Source organism: Nicotiana attenuata, chromosome 1, assembly GCF_001879085.1.
Source record: "Nicotiana attenuata strain UT chromosome 1, NIATTr2, whole genome shotgun sequence".
NCBI lineage: Eukaryota > Viridiplantae > Streptophyta > Magnoliopsida > Solanales > Solanaceae > Nicotiana > Nicotiana attenuata.
In genome coordinates this window covers 58,501,582-58,522,339 of record NC_031989.1, presented here as the reverse complement: position 1 = coordinate 58,522,339, position 20,758 = coordinate 58,501,582, and the positions used below count along the sequence as shown (strand labels likewise).

Below are 20,758 nucleotides of genomic sequence, written 5' to 3'. Positions count from 1 at the left end.
GCATAAGGTGATCGAGGATGAAAGGACATACCTCGATTTTGCTCACGAAGAATCGGAGGAGAATCACTATTCTCCACAAGGAAGGATGGATCTGGCCAAGGGTCACGTCATACCTCTTGCAGAAGACGACGATGACAGGGTCTAAGGGACCCAACGTGAAAGGGTAAGTGTAAACATTTAGGAAACCCTCCACGTGGGTAGTGATAGACTCCTCAGGCAAAGGTACCACAACATGTTTATCGACCCAGTGGCAATCCTCTTTAACTTTGGGAAGAAGGTCATCGTTTATCGTGCATATGTACCTCGAGACCGGTTCACATTGACCAGGTACTGAGGAGGTCTTTTCAATCCTAAAATCAGCAACAGTAGGGCACCCTCTTGGAATAAAATCCTCAAGGGGATATTCCGCCGTAGCTTCGTCGCCGACGGGCCGTGAAGAAGAGGTGACTTCCTTTTGTGGTACAATTTTGGAAGTCTTTGCCGTTATAGAGAAGAAGAAAATGGAACTAGGATCGTATGTAGTTTGCTAAAAGTTCAAGAAATTTGGGTATAAAAATTGTAAAGCGAAGAGATTTTTGAAAAGAAGCAAGGATGGGAGAAGCTTTGAACGTGAAGTCTGAATAGAGGAAGGTTACTGATAGGTTACAAGTACTTTGGTTATAACTACTTTGCTTTATGTTTTGATGATCTAACAAACTTACTATCCAGAACCAGATAAGGAACCCGTTACACACTTACAAGACCTCAAGATCACAAGGTTCCTGGTTGGGATTCAGCGTGGAATAACATACAACTCTTCAGAGTGGAAGGAACAACTGAGGGAACTGGTCCCTACCAGTTCCCGAGGAGACTGTACGAAGTCAACTCTCCAGCTGGAAAGTTGCTGCCTGAACATGCTATAGTGAAGGAACAGTGTTGCAGTCAACTTTCCAAGAAAGACTTTTTACCTACCTTGCTTGCATCATTATAAGTGATGTCACACATGTATATATGCATTCAATGGAGTTAAAACAAATCACTTGAACATTTGACAAGCTCATTCACATGACTATCCTGCAAGCAAGTTTCAAGTGCTTCAAGAACAAAGAACAAAAGAATTACGGTCCAGTTCCCACATAGAGTTATTGTTTGTCCTTAGTTGAGTTGTAACTTTGTAATAGTTCTTTGATTGTAACTCCTATCTAGCTTGTTTAGAAGCATTCTATAGGAACCCATTTGTAAACCTTAAACCAGTGTGTTTGAGTCTTGGTTGGAGTTAGCCATGTTGTAAAGTCTTTGTAATAGAGTTATTACAAAGTGGCTTGTAATAGAGTATTACAAGTTAGTGAGGGATTAAGAGGTTAATTTCTAGGTTGCATAGGTTGTAATCTAAAAGTTGCTCAGTAGTGAAGTTGAAATCCTACAAGGGTAGGTCGTGGTTTTTAATCCCATTGAGCTGGGAATTTTCCACGTAAAATTCCTCTTGCCATTTAATTACTACTGTGTATGTGTGTTGTTGGACCTGATAGAGAACTTGGTTCTCTATAGAGTTTGGTGGACCCTTATATTCTACCAGTTACAGTACTTATAGCTTGCCGGCGACGGTTCAGAACTCATGGTGGCCGGCCAGCAACTGACAGGCATTTAATACCTTGGTAACTGGACCGGCTAGATGTTTCGAGTTGTTGCTTACATCATGATTAAGTGTATCAATGACGTACGTTGTTTACGTCATGGCCTATCGAGGCGGAGCTCGAAAATTCATGTTGTTTCTCGTCATTTTCTCTCCGAGAAATGAGGGGACTATCTATATACGGTCAAAACCGGGCTTGCCCTTTAATATTACTAATCGAGACCGGAACATGACATGCCAAGTTTCAACTCGTGTTGTATCGAATCATGATGCAAAGTTAGATTGTCGAGTTCGTGACCCAGAGACCAATCGAGATTGAGATCGACCAAGATCGATATCGACCAAGATAGAGATCGAGCGAGATCGATGAAAGCTTACCGAGACAAATAACGAAAAGACGAAATATCCGCAATCGGGTGAGGATCACGGCGGAAATCCCGGCACGTATCAAGAAGAGACCGATTAATTAGCTAATCATGAGATTTCTTACCTCATACAGAATTGTAGCAAGAGTAGGACTCCCCTACTATATAAAGGGAGTCTAATCATTTGTAAAGGGGCATCATGTTCACGCAATACAAAGCATTATACTATCATTTTCTAGCTTTCATTATCTTGTTATTCTGTTCACAAGCCAGTTGAAACATCTTTGGTTCAAGGGCGATCGAACTCGAGGGCCAAGGCTATTCAATTTGTGTGATTTGCATTATTCTTTAATCGTCCATTTCAATACTGATTTATTCTTCTTAATTTGTACCATGTTATATCACGTGTCCTTAAAACCGCGTATAAATTCAATTGTTATACGATTTTAGGGTAAATAGAAGCGGTCCAAATGACAATGTGGAAATGACACTAGGTAGCTACTTTAAAGGGATGATATTTAGGAAGTAGTCAGTGCATCCTGAATTTTTAGTTTTCAGTTTAATTTTTCAAGAAAATAATATGCCCATTTAATTTAGACCAAACAGACCGTGCAGGTGCAGCCCGATCCAATAGCTTCTCGAGTTTAGAGCCCGTTTGGACATAAAAAAAATTCGCTTTTTTCAAAAAATTTCCACTTTTTTTCGAAATCAGTGTTTGGCCATAAAATTTCCAATTTTCAGTTGAAGATGAATTTTGTAATTTTTCGAAATTTTGAAAAACTCCAAAAAGTTATTTTTCAAAATTTTCTCTCAAATCACTCACAAAACTTCAAAAACAACCCAAAATAATATTCATGTCCAAACACAACTCTAAGTGGGCGTTTGGACATAAGAATTGTAAAATTCCAAAAAAATTAAAAAAAAATCAAGTGAAAATGGTATTTGAAAATTAGAGTTGTGTTTGGACATGAATATAATTTTGGGCTATTTTTGAAGGTTCTAAGTGATTTGAGTGAAAAGTTTGAAAAAAGCCTTTTGGAGTTTTTCAAATTTTAGAAAAATTCGATAATTCATCTTCAAGTGACAATTAGAAATTTTATGGCCAAACACTGATTTCAAAAAAAAGTAAAAAAATTCTTATGTCCAAACTGACTCTAATTTTCAAAAATTATTTTCGCTTGAATTTTTTGGAATTTTACAATTCTTATGTCCAAACGCCCACTTAGTGTCGCGTCCAGTTGAATTCTTGGAGTCAACTCTGAAATCTGTTAATTGATAATAATACCCTTCGGAAGGAAATTCGTAAAAGTTTTTTATTTGTTTATTACATTCCAAATTCTTTCTACTCGGGCAAGAATCTAATACTTTGCACTTCTTTTTCATTTGTTTTCTGAACTGAAACCCCAAAAATACCAAATCCTCAATAGACGGGTCCACGATCCTTAACGTGCACCCCTTTTGTACATGACTTTCTCCTTGAGAAATTGGAATCCCAAATTCTTCAGTTTTCAATGCTTGTAACTTTATGGCATTTGCAAGATAACAGCAGCTGTATCCCCATCCCAGATCAAGAATGAAGTTTTCTTGGCAAATCGCCGTTTTCTCTACCGTTCTTTTCATTCTCGCATCTGGGTCTTATTCTATTGAGAATTTTCATCAAGCGTAAGCCGTTTTTTTGCAGAAATTTACTTTGAGTTATTATGCTCTGTGTTTCTTGCGATCTGTAGTAATTTAGTATAAAATGCTATGGGCCGGTGAGACATAAGCTCGAGCAATGAGAACGCACAATGTAAAGTATTGCTTGTTTGTCTTTGTACTTTCTCTCCCAGGTTTTATATCAGTTAATTAACCTTTTTAAAATTTTCGTTACTTGATGACTGCTAACATGTTTAAGTATAATGTCTATCTAGAATGATTGAACCTGCCCTTGTGTTTATCCATGATATTCATACAGTAGGTTCAGTGTTAACTTTTATTCCTATGACCAGCATGCCCAACTATATACAACAATAAACAACGACTAATAGCCCGTTTGGCCAAGCTGCAAAAATTTTAGTATAGAAGTGCTTTTTTTCAAAAGTGCTTTTCTCAAAAGTACTTTTGGTGAGAAGCAGTTTGTGTTTGGCTAATTAGTTTGTTAAGCACTTCTGAGCAGCAATTAGTGTTTGGCCAAGCTTTAAAAAACTGCTTCTAAGTGTATTTTTCTCAAAAGTGCTCTTGGAGAGAAGCTACTTTTTTTTGATTCTCCAAAACTGCTTCTGTTTCTCCTCAAAAGCACTTTTTTTCTTTCAAATGCTTGGCCAAACACCTTAATTTTAGAAAAAAAGCACTTTTGACAACAAAAAAAGCGCTTTTGCCTCGAAAGAAGCTTGGCCAAACAGGCTATAAGTGTAAAAGCAATCACAATATCGTTGTCATGGAGTAGAAAACCAGACAGTCAAACATAAAAAGGCAGTCTGATGCACTAAGCTCCTGCTACGTGTGGGGCCTGAAAAGGGTGAAGCACATTAGGTCTATCATATGCAGTCTTACCTTACATTTTTGCAAGAGGTTGTTTACACGGCTTGAACCCGTGACGGAAAATTTTACCATAGTCAAACACAATTTTTTTAAAAAGAAAAAGGCCAAATTTGCACCTCTACTAAGTGGAAAAAATCAATTTTGCCCTCTGCTATACTTTCGATGCAAAAATAACCCTTACATTACCCAAATAGCTCAAATATACACCTCTTCCGTTAGGACTGTTAGAATAGTTATGTAAATAGGAGTAAATAACCCTAATCCAATATGTATTAGGAGTAGGATATGTTGTGTATATATACATAGGGTTCATTGTATCGTGTTTTAACACAAGTTAATAATATCAATATTATTTTCTCCCGAGCTTTCTCACATGGTATCAGAGCAGCAGTGAGAAAATATCCGGGAAAGTCGCCGTGCTTCAATTCCGGCAACCTTTTTAGGGTTGTTTTCCGTCAAACCAATTTACATCGGTGTTGTGCAAAAACCAACACCACCACAAGGTCCCCCAACCCCCGGCGACCAAACCCCAACAAACACCTCCGCCGGCAGACATCTCACGCGCTTCCACGCGCCGATCAGACAGTTTTTTTTTTCCGGCGAGATCTACTCCACGCGTCGGCGCGTGGAGCACTTTCCGGGCAGTTTTTGACTTCGTTCCTTCATAACAGTTGGCTCGCCCTCAAAATCCGAGCCTATCCATAATTTTATTTTTTAATTCCAACCACCTTGAGTTTTTCCGGCGACTACACTGATTTTTTCCGGCAGATACAGTAATTTTCCGGCAAAAACAGTGTTTCCTTCATCTGTTTCAGCAAGTTGTCAGTTGATTCTTTCTGTTATTTGGTGATAATCCAACGATGTCTTTGGGAGTCGATGCTTTCGGGTCTAAAAACCCGGGTTCTGGCAGTTCCGGTGTTATGATTACCTCAGAACCTTTAATGGGAGGTTCAAACTACTTAGCTTGGGCTTCTTCTGTTGAGTTGTGGTGTAAAGGTCAAGGAGTTCAAGATCATTTAACACAAAAGGCTAGCGAAGGTGATGAAAAGGCCAAAACACTATGGGAGAAGGTCGATGCTCAGTTATGTATATCCTGTGGCGATCTATTGATTCCAAGTTGATGCCCTTGTTCCGTCCATTCCAAACATGTTATTTAGTTTGGGAAAAGGCTCGTAATTTATACACTAATGACATATCTCGTTTCTATGATGTAATATCGCGAATGACAAGCTTGAAGAAACAGGAATTGGATATGTCTACTTACTTGGGACAAGTAAAGGCAGTCATGGAAGAATTTGAGACGTTGATGCCAGTTTCTGCTAGTATTGAAAAGCAACAAGAGCAACGACAGAAGATGTTTCTAGTTCTTACACTCGCTGGACTCCCTAGTGACCTTGATTCAGTACGTGACCAGATTTTGGCTAGTTCGACTGTCCCCACAGTTGATGAATTATTCTCTCAATTACTTCGCCTTGCCGCAGCACCAAGTCACCCAGTGAGCTCATCACAGACACTTGACTCATCTGTCCTCGTATCTCAGTCAGTGGACAATCGGGCATCTCATACTATGGAGAATAGACGAGGAGGAGGTCGTTTTGGAAGATATAGACTCAAGTGCTCTTATTGTCATAAACTTGGACACACTCATGACGTGTGCTATTCTTTACATGGTCGCCCACCCAAAATGCTTATGTTGCTCAGACTGAGACTACAGGTAACCAGGGATTTTCTTTATCTGAAGGGGAGTATAATGAGTTCCTTCAGTATCGAGCAAGTAAGCAGACATCTCCACAAGTAGCCTCTGTTGCTCAGACTGATACTTCTGTTGCTGGTAATTCTTTTGCTTGTGTTTCCCAGTCTAGTACTCTTGGACAATGGATTGTGGACTCAGCCGCTTCTGATCATATCTCTGGTAATAAANCAAAGCTTGGCCAAACAACTCAATTTTTTGCCAAAAGTGCTTTTGGCCAAAAAAAAGCACTTTTGGCCAAAAAGAAGCTTGGCCAAACAGGCTATAAGCCTCAATCCTGAGCTAGTTGGGATCGGTTATACGAATCCTCATTATCCATTTCAATATATCTAGACCAGCTTGCCAGTCAAAAAAATACTAGATGATTTCTTCCCATCTGCCTAAGCCGTGGTTGACGGTGTTACCTGATACCTGTGCTGGTGGGGGATAGCAAGTAATCGGTGGAATGGTTGAGCCGTTGAGGTGTGCGTGAGCTGGCCCGGACATCACCGTCATAAAAAAAGACCGGCTTGCCAGTATAAGTTTAAGTATAATACAGTAAGACACCCAAAGAAATGATCTAGCAGTCGATGAAGTTGGAAAAAAGATCATGGGGAACTATAGTTAGAATCTCAGCAGCTGCAAACTAGGTGATTTCTTACCATATGCCTAGGACGGCACTTGCGCTGTGAGAGGATGCAGTTGCCTGTGAATAGTTGATTTACTCGCAAGCTATCCTGGACATTTCTGTATAGAAAAAGAAAAGATAAGCAACAGTATTAATGAGTATCTCAACAGTGTGGACAGATAGAATATGAAAACTCAGAAGCTTTGCAGTATATTCTTTTTAGTATTTGTGTTAGAAGTTAGATCATTTATTGTTACTATGACTAATGATCAATGTTGTCTCATCAAGCTTTGGTTAGTTAGATGTATTTGAGCTTTTTGTCGTTTTCTCATATGGAGGTACATGGTTTGCTATCTTTGTATTGTTTCTAGAATGCTGTTTGTTGTTTCAACATATAGCTATCTTTCTACTTGACAGGTTTCCTATTATAGAGCCTGATCCTGGTCACACGAAACTTCGCCTTGCAAGAGAAGGATTGGAGGCAATTGAGAAGATAACCACACCCATTGCAGCTGTTGCTGTAGGTTTTACATTAATCTCAAGCATCGGTTATTGCCTGTCATATCTTAGTAAATAAAAAGTTATCATCTATTGCAAAGTTCTATGGAATTTTGAGTCTCCTTGATATTGCTTGGCAGTTGCAGTTATTATGTTTAGGGGTCGGTCCTGTTTTTTATTACTCACCCATATTCATTAAACTAGACATAGTTTGACTTGCAGAGTTATCCATAGTAAAATGTCTGAACAGAAATCTGTATTTATTTAGAAGTTGCTCAAAGTAACTGTTTGAAGTGGAAAAGTGAAATACTTAGTAGGTAAGATATTGCATCAAGTTTGGAATAATCTCGAATTGTGGTAGTTCATATTTGTCTAATTGTTAGAAGGAGAAACTAAAAAAAGAAGAAAAATTCTCTGTTGAAAAGAAAAAGGTCAATATCTTTTTTTCAGAATGGTCCAAGAAGGAAAGTAGGTTAGTTTTATTGGCACTCAGGGAGTACTGTTATGTGCTTTTTTTGGTGAATCTTGCATGCATTATCAAATATCTGTCTTTTTGTGCGTCTGAATATGGTTATGTTGGAGGAAGTTGCTAACTGAGTTGTTTCTTACCTAAATTTTGTTGCTACCAATCTCTTTTCTTGTATGTTAACATTTCTGCAAAATGTTTGACCAGGTTATTGGTCCATACCGTTCGGGAAAATCATTTACCCTTAATCAGCTTCTTTCCCTATCTTGTTATGAAGGTGCGCCCTATGTTTTTGATAGCTGACGTCACCTTTTGTTTCAGTTGCTGAAATTTGCTGTTACCTTGGTAGCTGTAAGGTTTTCTGCTGTTTTTAAGCAACTGAGCGATGAAGTTCTATCCTTGCAGGTTTTGGTGTTGGACACATGCGTGATACAAAGACAAAAGGTGTATATGCAAGATTTTGCTGGACACTGCTCTTTCAAAAAGAGATCTGGACATCATTTAACTTCCTCTTTTCCTTTTCTTCCAGGGATATGGGTTTGGGGCACTCCAGTAGAGATGGATATCAATGGAGTAAAAACTTCTGTGTTTTACCTTGACACAGAAGGTTTTGAAAGTATTGGAAAGTCAAATGTATATGATGACCGGTAATATGCATGTCCTCCGATATTGCAGTCTACCATAAGTCTGTGACCGAATATAGTTGTTTCTTGATGTTTTTTGTTTCTCAGGATTTTTGCCCTTGCAACTGTTATGAGTTCTGTGCTTATATACAATCTCCCCGAGACGGTGCGCTACTCTTCCTAACTTCCACTCTCTTTCTATGAAATTATACAGGTTGATCAACATTTAAATATTATATTCATCCATTCCTATGAAAGAGGGTGGCGAGGGAGAGGGAAAACGTGTTTTAGATAGATTAAATCTTTACTCAAACTATAACCAGGCTTAGTTTCTTCATATAGAGGCTTTTGCATGCTTCAAAACTTTATCTTCCTCCATCTATCTCACAAAGTAAAAGAATTAAAAGAGAAAAATATATTTCTTCTTTCTTTTTGCTATACAAAACACGGCCCCCAGGGGGACTTGTGTCTTAGGTCATAGGTTTGAGCCCTACGCCAAACTTTGGCATTTAAGCGGAGAAGGGTAGAGAGCGGGACCCATCATCCCCGAGTTTCGAAGGTTGTGGTTGCCCCAAAGGGTTGGCTCCGTTCTTGGTCATCCAAAAAAAAAAACATGTTGCTTAGCAGATATTTTTAGTTCGGTATGATGATGACATGAGTTGAACTTAAATGAAGCAGTGAGGATTCATATAACCGACCCTAACTTGTTTGGGAGTGAGGCGTAGTAATTGTTGTTTTAAAGGTTTCTTAGCAGATTGTTTTCTTGATAAAGGTTGCTTAGCAGATTATGGAATGAGTATGCAATTGAATTATAGTATGATAGATCAAGAACGTTGATTCTTGTTGACCTATTGAATGTGGCTCCATAATGTAATGATGATGATGTACTCAGTAATTGAGCTATCTTTAGAAAGCTTGGCTTCACGTATTTCCTCAAGTGTATGGTGAGCTAAAAGCTAGTATTTCAAAATTTGGAACTTGGGTTAGTTGTATTATTGGAAAGATGAGAATATGACGACATACCTTCTTCATCATAAGAAGAGAATACGACAACATACTTATGATTTGGGGAAACTTTAATGATGTTAAATATTAAAGTAGACAGGAAGCTAATTCAGAGTGCAATATGACTTGAATAAAGCTTTACTTTAAATCGAGGCTTGTTTCAACTATTGAGCATTATCTTCCAACTTCAAAAGTTTTATTAAGTTGAGTTAAGCTTAACCTGATTTCTAGAATTTTTTTTTAACTAATCTATAGGTGAATTATGTTATCTCCCCGGCGTGCTTCTAGTATCACTTGTGTTGCCTCACATTTTAGATATTACAGAGACCTCCAATATTTCAACTTGATGTAACTAATCATAACTGGAGCAAAGGTCCATTTTCGTAGTACTAGTCACAACCCAAATGATCGATTATTCTTACTGTTTTTGCTTATTCGTCAAGTCCTGAAAATGCGGAGCAAAATAATTGAAGGTCTCATGTGCTAAGTGGAGAACAATGCTAGCATGGGGACTAATTCCACATTAACGTTCTTACATATGGATGACAAATGTACACTTACTTACTAATAAGCTTGATATGGATTGTGCATAGCTTGCATTTTTGTTCTTTTGACAAGTACAAATAATATAATGCAATGTATAGTGTTGATATTTAACTCCAATGTAGAAAATATTCAAGGTATGTAGGTAGCGTACATCACTTATTTAATGAAGAGTGCTGTTATAAAGAGTTTGTCATCTGATCAGGAACATAATTTCTACTACGTAAAACTTTTTTAGCTCATTTAAATCAATTAAGTGGTGAGCACGTGCTAGAAGATAACCAAAGACTGAAGTGGATGACCCAGTTGTATTAAAAGCAGTTCTTGCTCCACCTATTCTTGCAATCTTGCCTACATATTGGTCGGATGTTATGGTCACGCAGAATGGATCTTGTCACAGGGCGATTCACTGGAAAGTCTGTGTTGAACAGATCCTTTCCCTTGTTTCTATTCCGTGAGCGACCTATTTTGATAACAATAAATAAGCTCGTTAAAGGGAGCCTATAACCTTAGAACTCGTTAGAGAGAGTCCCAGATCTCTTGTTTTTTAATATAAATCTTGCCTGCCTTTCTTTATTCCTTCTGTCTCTTTAAATAGAGTCTTATTACAAAGCTATTAAGCATAACTAGGAGTCTACAGATATAAGAAATCTACTAAACTAAGAATTCTAGTAAAATTAAACTACTGACTAAACTAAGAATTCTACTAAACTACGAATGAGTCTGTAACATTACCCCCCTCCTCTTTAAAGAGCTTGTCCTCAAGCTCGAAGTCTGGATAAGCATTACGAAAATGTTCAGCATCCTGATCAGCAAGTTCCAACCAAAATAGCTTCTTACATTGATGCCCAATCGAATACAATTCATCACAATTATAACACAATCCCTTTGCCCTTCTCTCTGCCATTTCAGCTCGTGACAACTTCTTTATGAAAGGAGCAAATGAACTTACCAACTTTGGTTCAGTAATACCACCTGGTGCATTGCTGCCCTTTGGAGTTGGAATTGTTGAACTTGTAGTAGTACTGAAATAGCCTTTAGTCCCTTGCCAAGTCTCACTTTGAGAAGATGTCGCCCGCACCAACTTCTGTTTCTTTTCAAAAGCTCGAGCTATATTCATGGCATGAACCAAATCTGGTGGACTACGCATTTCAACATCAAGCCGAATGGAATCGATCAGCACGGCAGTGAAAAGACTAACTTGCTGGTCAACACGAACACACTTACTGGCCCTAGCTAACCGTTCTTGAAATTGGCACTGATATTCTTCAATTGAGCCCGTTTGCTTAAGGTTAACCAGATCACCTAGTGGATTACTGCCCAGTGGAGGCCCAAACCTGAGAGCACAATATTCTTTGAATTCAGACCAATCAACAGAGGGATACTCTTGTTCCACTTGATGATACCATAACTGTGCCTCACCTAGAAGATGGAATGCTGCCAATTCCACCTTATCTACTTCATTTGTTCTCTGATTGGAGAAGAATTTCTCACAACGGTGTAGCCAAATCAATGGGTCTTCAGATCCGTCAAAAGTAGGAAAATCCAGCTTTGTGTACCTTGGTACTACACTATTTCCTGTCAGCTGATTAGGCCGATTCTCTGGTCTGTAGGGTTGGTTGCCTACATTGCTGCTCGCTCCAGCATCAGAATCCTTTCCTTGATTTTTGTTAAACCCAACAATGAACTCCTGCAATTGTAACGATAATTGTTGCAGCTGATTAACCATCCTTGATTCAGATTGTGCCACCGCTTCTGTTATTCGTGCTTCGTTGGCAGCCTGCGCCTCTTGAAGGAGAGCTTGTAACTCTTCACGTTTGCTTGGATCGCCCATAGTGTTTGGCTCTGATACCAAGTTGTTATGGTCACGCAGAATGGATCTTGTCACAGGGCGATTCACTGGAAAGTCTGTGTTGAACAGATCCTTTCCCTTGTTTCTATTCCGTGAGCGACCTATTTTGATAACAATAAATAAGCTCGTTAAAGGGAGCCTATAACCTTAGAACTCGTTAGAGAGAGTCCCAGATCTCTTGTTTTTTAATATAAATCTTGCCTGCCTTTCTTTATTCCTTCTGTCTCTTTAAATAGAGTCTTATTACAAAGCTATTAAGCATAACTAGGAGTCTACAGATATAAGAAATCTACTAAACTAAGAATTCTAGTAAAATTAAACTACTGACTAAACTAAGAATTCTACTAAACTACGAATGAGTCTGTAACATCGGACATTGTTAGCTCATCCCAATATGGTTGAAGTTTTAGCTCTGGAGTGGTAGTTTATTTGCTGTCCTATTTTCCTAAATGAATAAGCTCTTTCCATAATCATAGTTTTGTGCATTATTTGTATGTTTTAGATACGTGAAGCGGACATATCCCGGCTGTCATTTGCAGTCGAACTCGCCGAGGAGTTCTATGGAAGGTTTGATTCTAACGAGTTGTTTCAAAAGTTTCTAGTTTAAATACTTCACATTCTCTCTGTTTCTTTTCTGACTCTCTGTTGGTTGATCCTCGTCTCTCTGCTCTTCTTGCGCCCAGAGTAAAGGTAAGCATTTGTACTCATGAAGCCTATTAATTTTACCTCAATGAAAGGGGAAATGAAAGAAAAGTTACTTAACAAGTTATATGACATGCTCAATTGATGGGTGTTGTGTAGGGACAAGATGTTGCGTTTGAACCTGCAAAGCTACTATGGCTCATCCAGCGTGATTTTCTTCGTAAGTAGGGAAAAGATGTCCCAAAGATTCATATGTGCAATTGCTTTTCATTTTGTGAATGTGAAATGCTTTATGAGCTAGGGAGTGTAAATGAATAAATTAGCTGAAGTGCTTAACATTATCTGCTTAATGTGAAAATTTTTAGTGTGTTTTGGCAGCATAATCTTTTCTCTTCCATCTAATAACCAGATGCCTTTTCTCATTGTTCTGTTTCTTTTTTGGAATTTGTCTGAGCGTGTACCTTTGACAGAAGGAAAATCTGTGCAAGAAATGGTTGATGAAGCTCTACGACATGTCCCTAATAGTGATGGTTGGTTCAGTTACCTTTATATGCATGCATATTAAATAACTATAAAGCCTAATATAAGCTAACCTTGGTTGCTTATTCTGTTACCACAGATGATAAAAATATTGATCAGGTACTCTTTATACTCTTTAAGTTGGGCAAACGATGAAGATGCTTACCTTAATATATTAATTTTAATAGTAATGCATGGTTTCAGGTGAACCGGATTCGAGATTCTTTGGCCATAATGGGTGATAATAGCACAGCCTTCAGCTTACCACAAGTATGGACTAACTTCTTATGTTCATTGATCTTTTTCTTCTTCCTTGAGTTTTGCATCTTAGCTTAGTAAAAGTAGTCAACTCAGATGTCATCTAGATAATTTTTGTGATTGCAACAATCACTAGATGTTATATCTTATCTAGCCTTAAAAATCCTCTATAATTCTGTGTATGTGTTGTTTCTCTACGTGGTCTGTGCTCCTGGTAAATGTATTATTTCTCTAAGCTGTCCGTGTGTGTTTTTCCTCTTTTAGTGGTGCAAGGGCCCAGGCTATTCTATCATCTATCTCCACTCTTCTTATGTTCATGGTGTCTTGCTTCCAAAGAATATGCCATTGGGTTTTCTTTTTCTGGGTAATTTTACGAGAAGATAGTTCAGGATGTTTCTGGCTACATCGAGCATACCGCCTAAGATATCCACCCAGCCACCCGGCGATAGTAGAAAGCTTACTCTCCTATTACAATTCTCACTACTTTCTGATCTCTTTTATTCATACTTATAGCTAGTTTCCACCCTTCTCTTCAACTCCAACTTGTTTACATTCCTTTCCTGCTATAACTTTACTCCTAAGTGGACTTAGATTCATGCCATCTGCCCTTGCCAGTGTTAGATTAATCTACATTTTCTCTCGCATTATCCTTGTATATCTCAATTTGACCGGCACCCAAGTGTGTGGCATAGTAGTCAATGAAGTGGGTTCTTGGAGATCAAGGTTCAAATCCCAACGAAGACCAATAAATACTAGTTGATTTCTTCCCATCTGCCTAAGTCTTGCTGGGCAGAGTTACCCAGTACATGTGTTGGTGAGATAGTAGTTATCCGGTGAAATAGTCGAGGTGCGCGCAAGCTGGTCCGGACACCATTGTTATGAAAAATAATACATCTCAATTTGACTACATATTTACTAGTGGATAAGTCTATTTTTTTATGAAGTACAATTTTGTTAATGTTTGGGCAAAGAAAACATGCATGCATACAAGAGGTATACCAAAAAGTACAAAACCTACAAAGAGAGATGGTTTTCTGCAAACGACACCCAATCATCTACAACCAAAAAGAAATAAGGGATAAAAGGCTACTTCTTAACTGAACAAAATCCATCTTTACACTTTCAAAGACTCTCCTGTTTCTTTCCCCCCAAATGACCCACAAAAGAGCTGGCGGTGCAATCTTCCATGCCCTGCTTCTCCTCCTCATACCATAATTCCAACTGAAATCACCTCTTCCACCGTGTCTGGCATCACCCAAAATGTACCAAACCAAGTAAGGATGTCTCACCATAACCTCGATGTTACCAGACAATGAATGAGGATGTGATCAACATCTTCGCCTGAGCCCTTGCACATGAAGCACCAACTAACATACGTAACTCTTCCTCTTCCTCAGGTTCTTGGCGGTCAAGATTGCTCCTCTTGCCGCCAACCAAGTGTAAAAACACACCTTTCCCGGTACGGGATCCAAATTGAACTAAATTCTCCAACTCTTTTCTCTTCCTCTTTGGTTTTAATTCTGATCTAGGATAGTTGCTCATTGTTGATAAACATATTTTATTTTGATTGGGAGCTGCCATCACACTGACCTTTGAGGTTAACACTGTTTTCCACTGAATTGTACTTTTTCGGTTCCTTTGTCCATATAATGGTTGTTTGGTTAACAGTTACTTTTCCTTGCATTTTTTTCTCTTTCTCTCTGTATGTACACACGCACGCATACACACACATACATAAGTTTTGCTACATTTCACCCACTTATACATTCCATAAAATGTCCATTCGTTCAAGACATTAAAAGGACTATGATATAGGTGTCTTGATGTGGCAGAAATCATCTTTCAATAAAGTATTTTCCATGAGGAAGTCACTTCTGGTGTTTGATTACCAAAAAGTATTTTCCAAAGACAACTTTTCCATCTATAAGGGGGAGAATGCTTTACAACTATTCCAACTCTTATTTCATATTACTTGCTCCAATCAACACTTGGATTTTATCATTTTTCAAGTTTCATAAATTCTCAATCAAAGCACTATCCAATTTTTTGTTATTATTATAAGCCTTTAACAAATATTTTCGACTGACTAAGCATCTGAAAACATCTTACGAAAACATTGTCCAAAGAAAGCATTTTTGAGGAAAACTTTTTCCTTGAACCAAACATGCCTAATTTACTCCTAATCTTTTTCTTTATACCCATCTTTCCTCATTGTATCATGCTGCCATCGATGCTGTCTCTGCTTTTGCCCATTTTCGGAAGCGGGCAGTCTGGCACTACCTCTACCATCCCAACTTCCTCTGCAGCTGCTACCTCATGGCTCTCTAAGTCAGCAATTTCTCTCTATACCTCCAAGTATGACTTCCTTTTCAATATCCCCATAGTCCGAGCTCCCATACTATGCTTCCAATTGACACCCTCCATTAAGAGATTACAAAATGAACTGATGACTGATGAGGCTTATAAAAATCAGCATAACTTAGATCTGCATCAAGCACCATAATTTGGGGATTGACTCAACAGATGAATAAGCTATATTTTGCAGCAAAACAAATCAGGAGAGCTCCTGTAAAAAAAAGATTGTCACGGTCACCGCCGCTGTTAAACGTGGGCCAATCCAGACGGAGGTTTGGCAACCGCTGACGAATCAATGAGAAAATGAGAGAGCGGGCAAGATACCAAGAGAAGAATAAAATTGGGTTTAGCTTTTTGGTCAAAGACAATAAAGTCCTTCCCATTAATATGTTTTTAATTTGCTATTAGGCGTACTCTATGGAATACAAAAGTGGACACAATGCTAACCTACTAATAGCAAAACCCTATACATGCATTGATCATTGGTTTTGCTTAAGCAAGTCGCACCATATAACTATAGACTATAGCATCATATTGGACCCTTTCTTTTTCTTTTCTTTTTTCTTCCTGTAAGGGAAGTGGGAACCAATTAAAACTTATATGTGAAAGGTCATTGAATGTCCGTATATGTAGGTATGGTGGCTAAACTATAGCTTTATTCCTTTTGTATGCCCTCTTCATCTCCTACCTCGAAAAACCATCTTACTCTCTCCTCCCAGAAAATGAAGAAAAAGAATTTTTTGGTTATGTAGTTGCATTTGTATTATGGATAGTAAACTTGCATGCTGAGGTAATATAGCAAACTTGGTATGCTTTTAGAGTTGAGCATTTTCTATAAGAACTTCCAGAATGATACAATCAGATATAATAACGCACATATTTCTTTAACAGCCCCATCTTCAGCGCACAAAGCTTTGTGACATGAAGGATGCTGAGCTTGATCCTCTTTATGTCAAGAAGAGGGAGCAATTAAAAGAAGTTGTAGCATCTATTATTCGTCCAAAAATTGTCCAGGGTAAATCTCTCACTGGGAAGGAGTTCGTATCTTTCCTTGAGCAGGTGATTATCCATCAATTACCCTAATTTGTAATACCTTTTGGATACTTATGGCGTTTTTTTGAACCTTTGCTCTTAATTGGTAATTTTGTTTCCAGATTCTTGAAGCATTGAATAAAGGGGAGATTCCATCCACAGGGTCCCTTGTGGAAGTCTTCAACAAGGGTATTTTGGAGCGGTGTCTGAAACTGTACAATGAGCGGACGGCTAACATGGTTTTACCAATGCCAGGGGAGTCTTTGCAAAAGGTTCATGAAGAGCACAAAGAGGCAGCGATGAACCTCTTTGATGAACAGCATTTTGGTCGTCACCATGCAAAAAAATCAGTTGATAAATTGGACGAAGAGATTGAAAAGGTTTGACTTGATTGCAATAAAGCATAGTTTTACGTAGTTCTCAGATTTTTGCTTACTGCCACATCTTTGCAGGTGTATAAGAATATCTTGTTGGCGAATGAATATCAATCCTCAAAGCTGTGTGAGGCTTTGTATACAAGATGTGAGGACAAAATGGACCATCTTCAGGTCCTCAAACTTCCTACGATGGCAAAGTTCAATGCTGGCTTCCTCCAATGCAACCAAAGCTTTCACAGTGAATGTGTCGGACCTTCTAAAATCAACTATGAAAAGCGGATGATCAAGGTTGAATACATTTAGTTTTTAGCACTTGGTTGCTCTTTTATCAAAAAGATATTTCTCAATATAGTGAGTGTATACTTCAGCTCTTAATGGTAATGTTGCATTTAGTTGTGTTGGGAGAGAGCGGAAGAGAAAGAAATATGGCGTATTTTACCAAGAAGCCCCTACCCTAGTAAAGGACAGTATACAATTGAACCCAAAACGTGAACCATGGCTTGAGACTTTACCATCTGTGGTGAATGTGGAAGTTAATTGCATCAAGCTGGATCAATAGATGAGAAAAAACATTCAGGAAGCTAGACAGAAATTACCTTTTTACCGATAATTGACCATACAAATCTGGATGACAGAACACACCGTATTATCTTTGCAGTAAATGATACTCATATCCTTTTAGCTGAATAACAAAAGAAATTTTCCTTTTTATCATCCCTTCGTCCTTGGTGATTAGTCAAATCCTTTTCTAATAAAAGGATGGTGGTGCAAATTGGCCTTTTCCCTTCTCCTTTCTAAAGCAAAGAAGAATGTCATCATTCTGATCATGACTTGAAAAAAGAAAGAAGAGAAGGAACTTGTTGGCGCCCACATAACGGATTGCCTTCTTACCAAGCCATCCTGGCTTTTCGCTACTTCCCTTACAGTCAAGTGGCTGTCACTCCTCCTGTTCTATTATTATTGACTTGACTATAAAAACTACTCACTATCCAAATGAAAGACGATGGAAATCTTGTTGCTTTTGCATCTTACTTTGAACTTCATCAGTTGCACAGCCACTAGTAAATATGGAATTATTTGTCACCTATGTTCTTGTATGATATCGTTTGCCTGCTCCCCTCTTTCAATATTCTCTCTGGACTAGTTAATAGTACTAGACTACATCCTCCTTCCAGTTATAAGAGAAGAAAAGAATAGAAAGAGTCGACACTTGGTCTGAATACTTGTAGAGCTTTTGGAATCAATTTAGTTGGAGGTGGCTTCTAAAATTATTAGGTCTCTCTGTGAGTTCATTGTTGAAATTAAGAAGCATGAGTTCTGCCTCTCCCGCCTCCTCCCTGTATTAATTTATGTGCACATAAACCCCCTGAAACTGATTTTGCCTGTGCTATTACTAAGACAATGCAAGTGATAACAACGGAAAGTTCCTTTACCTGTCTTATGTATAAGCAAGAGTCCCAGATGATTAATTTATCTATTGAACTAAGCAGCATTAGTCTTGGTCTCCAAATTTACCCATTTAGCCCGTCTATGTCTTGTTTATACATGCTTATTCATAATTTGTTTGTGAGTACTACAACTTCTATTCTCGTTGTTCTTTCTTCCCTTTGTCCATTTCATATGGCCTATAATTGAATTGTGTATATCTACAATTATGCAGATGTTGGAGAAGTCAAAGTCGTTATTTATTAAGGACTATAATAACAGACTCTTTAATTGGTTGGTGGCTTTTTCACTGGTCATGGTGGTGGTTGGACGATTCATCATAAAGTTTTTTCTGGTTGAGATTGGCGCATGGATTCTCTTTATCTTCTTAGAAACATATACAAGGATGTTTTGGTCTGCAGAGTCACTTTACTACAATCCAGCGTGGCATTTTATTGTAGCTACTTGGGAAACACTTGTGTATAGTCCAATCCTTGATCTGGACAGGTACTGAAAATATTACCTTTTCATTCTGAAATTGTGTTGCTTTTAGGTGTCCTTTGTGAATCTCTTTGGTGTTTTAGCATCGTTACTATTTAGTAAATAAAACAGTACAAAAGAGGGTTGCTCTTTTTCCTCTCTTTTTCTGTGATCAGTAGAATCAGTACAAGATTGTTTATAGCAGCCATTATACATGCTTCTCCTGACTAACTTTTTGTAGCAAAGTTGCTTTATTTTAAAATCCTTTTTGATAATGGGTTTGATATTGTAATGGTTACGTATCAGCACATATGATACTGGGTAGTATTGGTTAGGTCCCTCTTTTTCAACGGTCTAACTGTGAAAGAATTTTCCGTAGTTTGATGTGAACTAGTGTGAGCTGACATGACCTGGACCAAGGATGTTTTATAATATTTCCTTTTCTATCTTTTTGCTGCTGCAGGTGGGCAATCCCAATGTGTGTAATTGTTGTAATCTTTGTGATTTATTGGCGATGTTATGGGAGAAGGAAACATGGCCCCAGGTGGTTGTTACCCGTGTACAGCAATCCTAAAGACCAGCATAGAACAGAATAGTCAAATGGCAATATCATGTCTATTGCAAAGCTTCGCGAGCTTTATGTTTTTATGTCAAAAGCACGCTGGGTTTATAATATGGATCTCAGTATACCCTTCGGTTCAACATGGAGTGGGAACCAGAAGAAGATCTAAACAGGTCTTGAGCTTTGTTGTAAAAGTTGGAAATATTTGTATCTTTTATCATTCATTAACTTTATCTGTAACACTTGTGTAACTTTTTAAAACAATTAAAAGATGTAGTCAGAGAATTTCACCTGGCAACTTTAGCCACCACATATATTTAGGTGTCACAGGATTTGAGAGAGCACTTATATCACCCTTCTTGTTCTTGTAACCATTTTAGTTTTCTTCTCTATGATATTGTTACCTTTGATGGAAGACATTGGGTGCAAGTAAGTTTTTTTCTGTGGATTAAACAATGATGTTCATTTTCTCCATTGCATGATCCTTGTGGGCATTGTCTGAGGCTTCTTGATAAAGAGACTTTTTTTTTTTAACAGAATAAGTTTGTTGAATAAAATTATTGAAGGCTCTTTTATACAATCGAGGAAGCACATATTCTCTAAAAGAAGAACTTATTGATTCGACATAAATATAATGATTAGAAAGATATTAAATTACAGAAAGCAGAAATGTTGTTCTTAGTAGAACTTAGATTCTCTGGTACGAGATGCTAGATACCAATAATCCAAGTTGAGTTTACACGATGTTAAAAATCAAGGGTAATTAATTATTATGCATAAATTTATAAACTATCAATAACTTAATAGTATGAGTAGCTATATAACATTGGGGTGAAAATTAGAGGGACAGGGATCAGTAAAATAAATACGTAATAATTTGACGTATGGATGAATATATACCACATCACTGGACCAAAACAAAAATACACACACCACTTGAAAGATTGTGTGGCTAAGATATGAGTGATTGTATAATAGTAGAGTAACTCACATGTGATTTGGTAAAGAGTTGCAGAGCTTGTCAAGTTTTAATAATTAGAGTTTGAAAGATGTTATATAATCAGTTAGTTTACAACACTAATCTATTAGATAAATTAAAGTAGAGGTTTAGTTAAAGTGGAAATGCTCGGACAAACAAGTAAGGCCAAATTCCATCAAAATACTAGTTTATGTCCAACTTTATAACCACTTTCTCAGATTTGTCATTTTTGCCATAAGCAGCTGTTTGCTTCTACTTGAAAAACTCAAAATTCTACTAGTAATAAGT

General features: G+C 37.9%; 1 protein-coding gene across 1 annotated transcript; it reads left to right on the top strand.

Moving 5' to 3' along the window:
• Nucleotides 3,291–19,963, top strand: LOC109227309 (guanylate-binding protein 4). The gene is made up of 17 exons (XM_019392425.1): nucleotides 3,291–3,639; nucleotides 7,272–7,374; nucleotides 8,026–8,095; nucleotides 8,224–8,262; nucleotides 8,348–8,465; nucleotides 8,550–8,607; nucleotides 12,344–12,408; nucleotides 12,525–12,531; nucleotides 12,643–12,703; nucleotides 12,954–13,013; nucleotides 13,103–13,122; nucleotides 13,207–13,272; nucleotides 16,507–16,674; nucleotides 16,770–17,027; nucleotides 17,100–17,312; nucleotides 18,685–18,956; nucleotides 19,393–19,963. Exons 1-17 carry the CDS (start codon nucleotides 3,551–3,553, stop codon nucleotides 19,523–19,525), a joined length of 1,800 nt encoding a protein of 599 aa, XP_019247970.1. The 5' UTR covers nucleotides 3,291–3,550; the 3' UTR covers nucleotides 19,526–19,963.

What these genes read in the sequence shown, in the direction of transcription:
- LOC109227309 (XM_019392425.1), top strand. Translation starts at nt 3,551, where the DNA reads ATGAAGTTTTCTTGGCAAATCGCCGTTTTCTCTACCGTTCTTTTCATT. An exon ending in TCAAATGTATATGATGACCG is followed by an intron (nt 8,466 to 8,549) that starts GTAATATGCATG and finishes TTTGTTTCTCAG; the next exon opens with GATTTTTGCCCTTGCAACTG. An exon ending in TGGACGAAGAGATTGAAAAG is followed by an intron (nt 17,028 to 17,099) that starts GTTTGACTTGAT and finishes ACATCTTTGCAG; the next exon opens with GTGTATAAGAATATCTTGTT.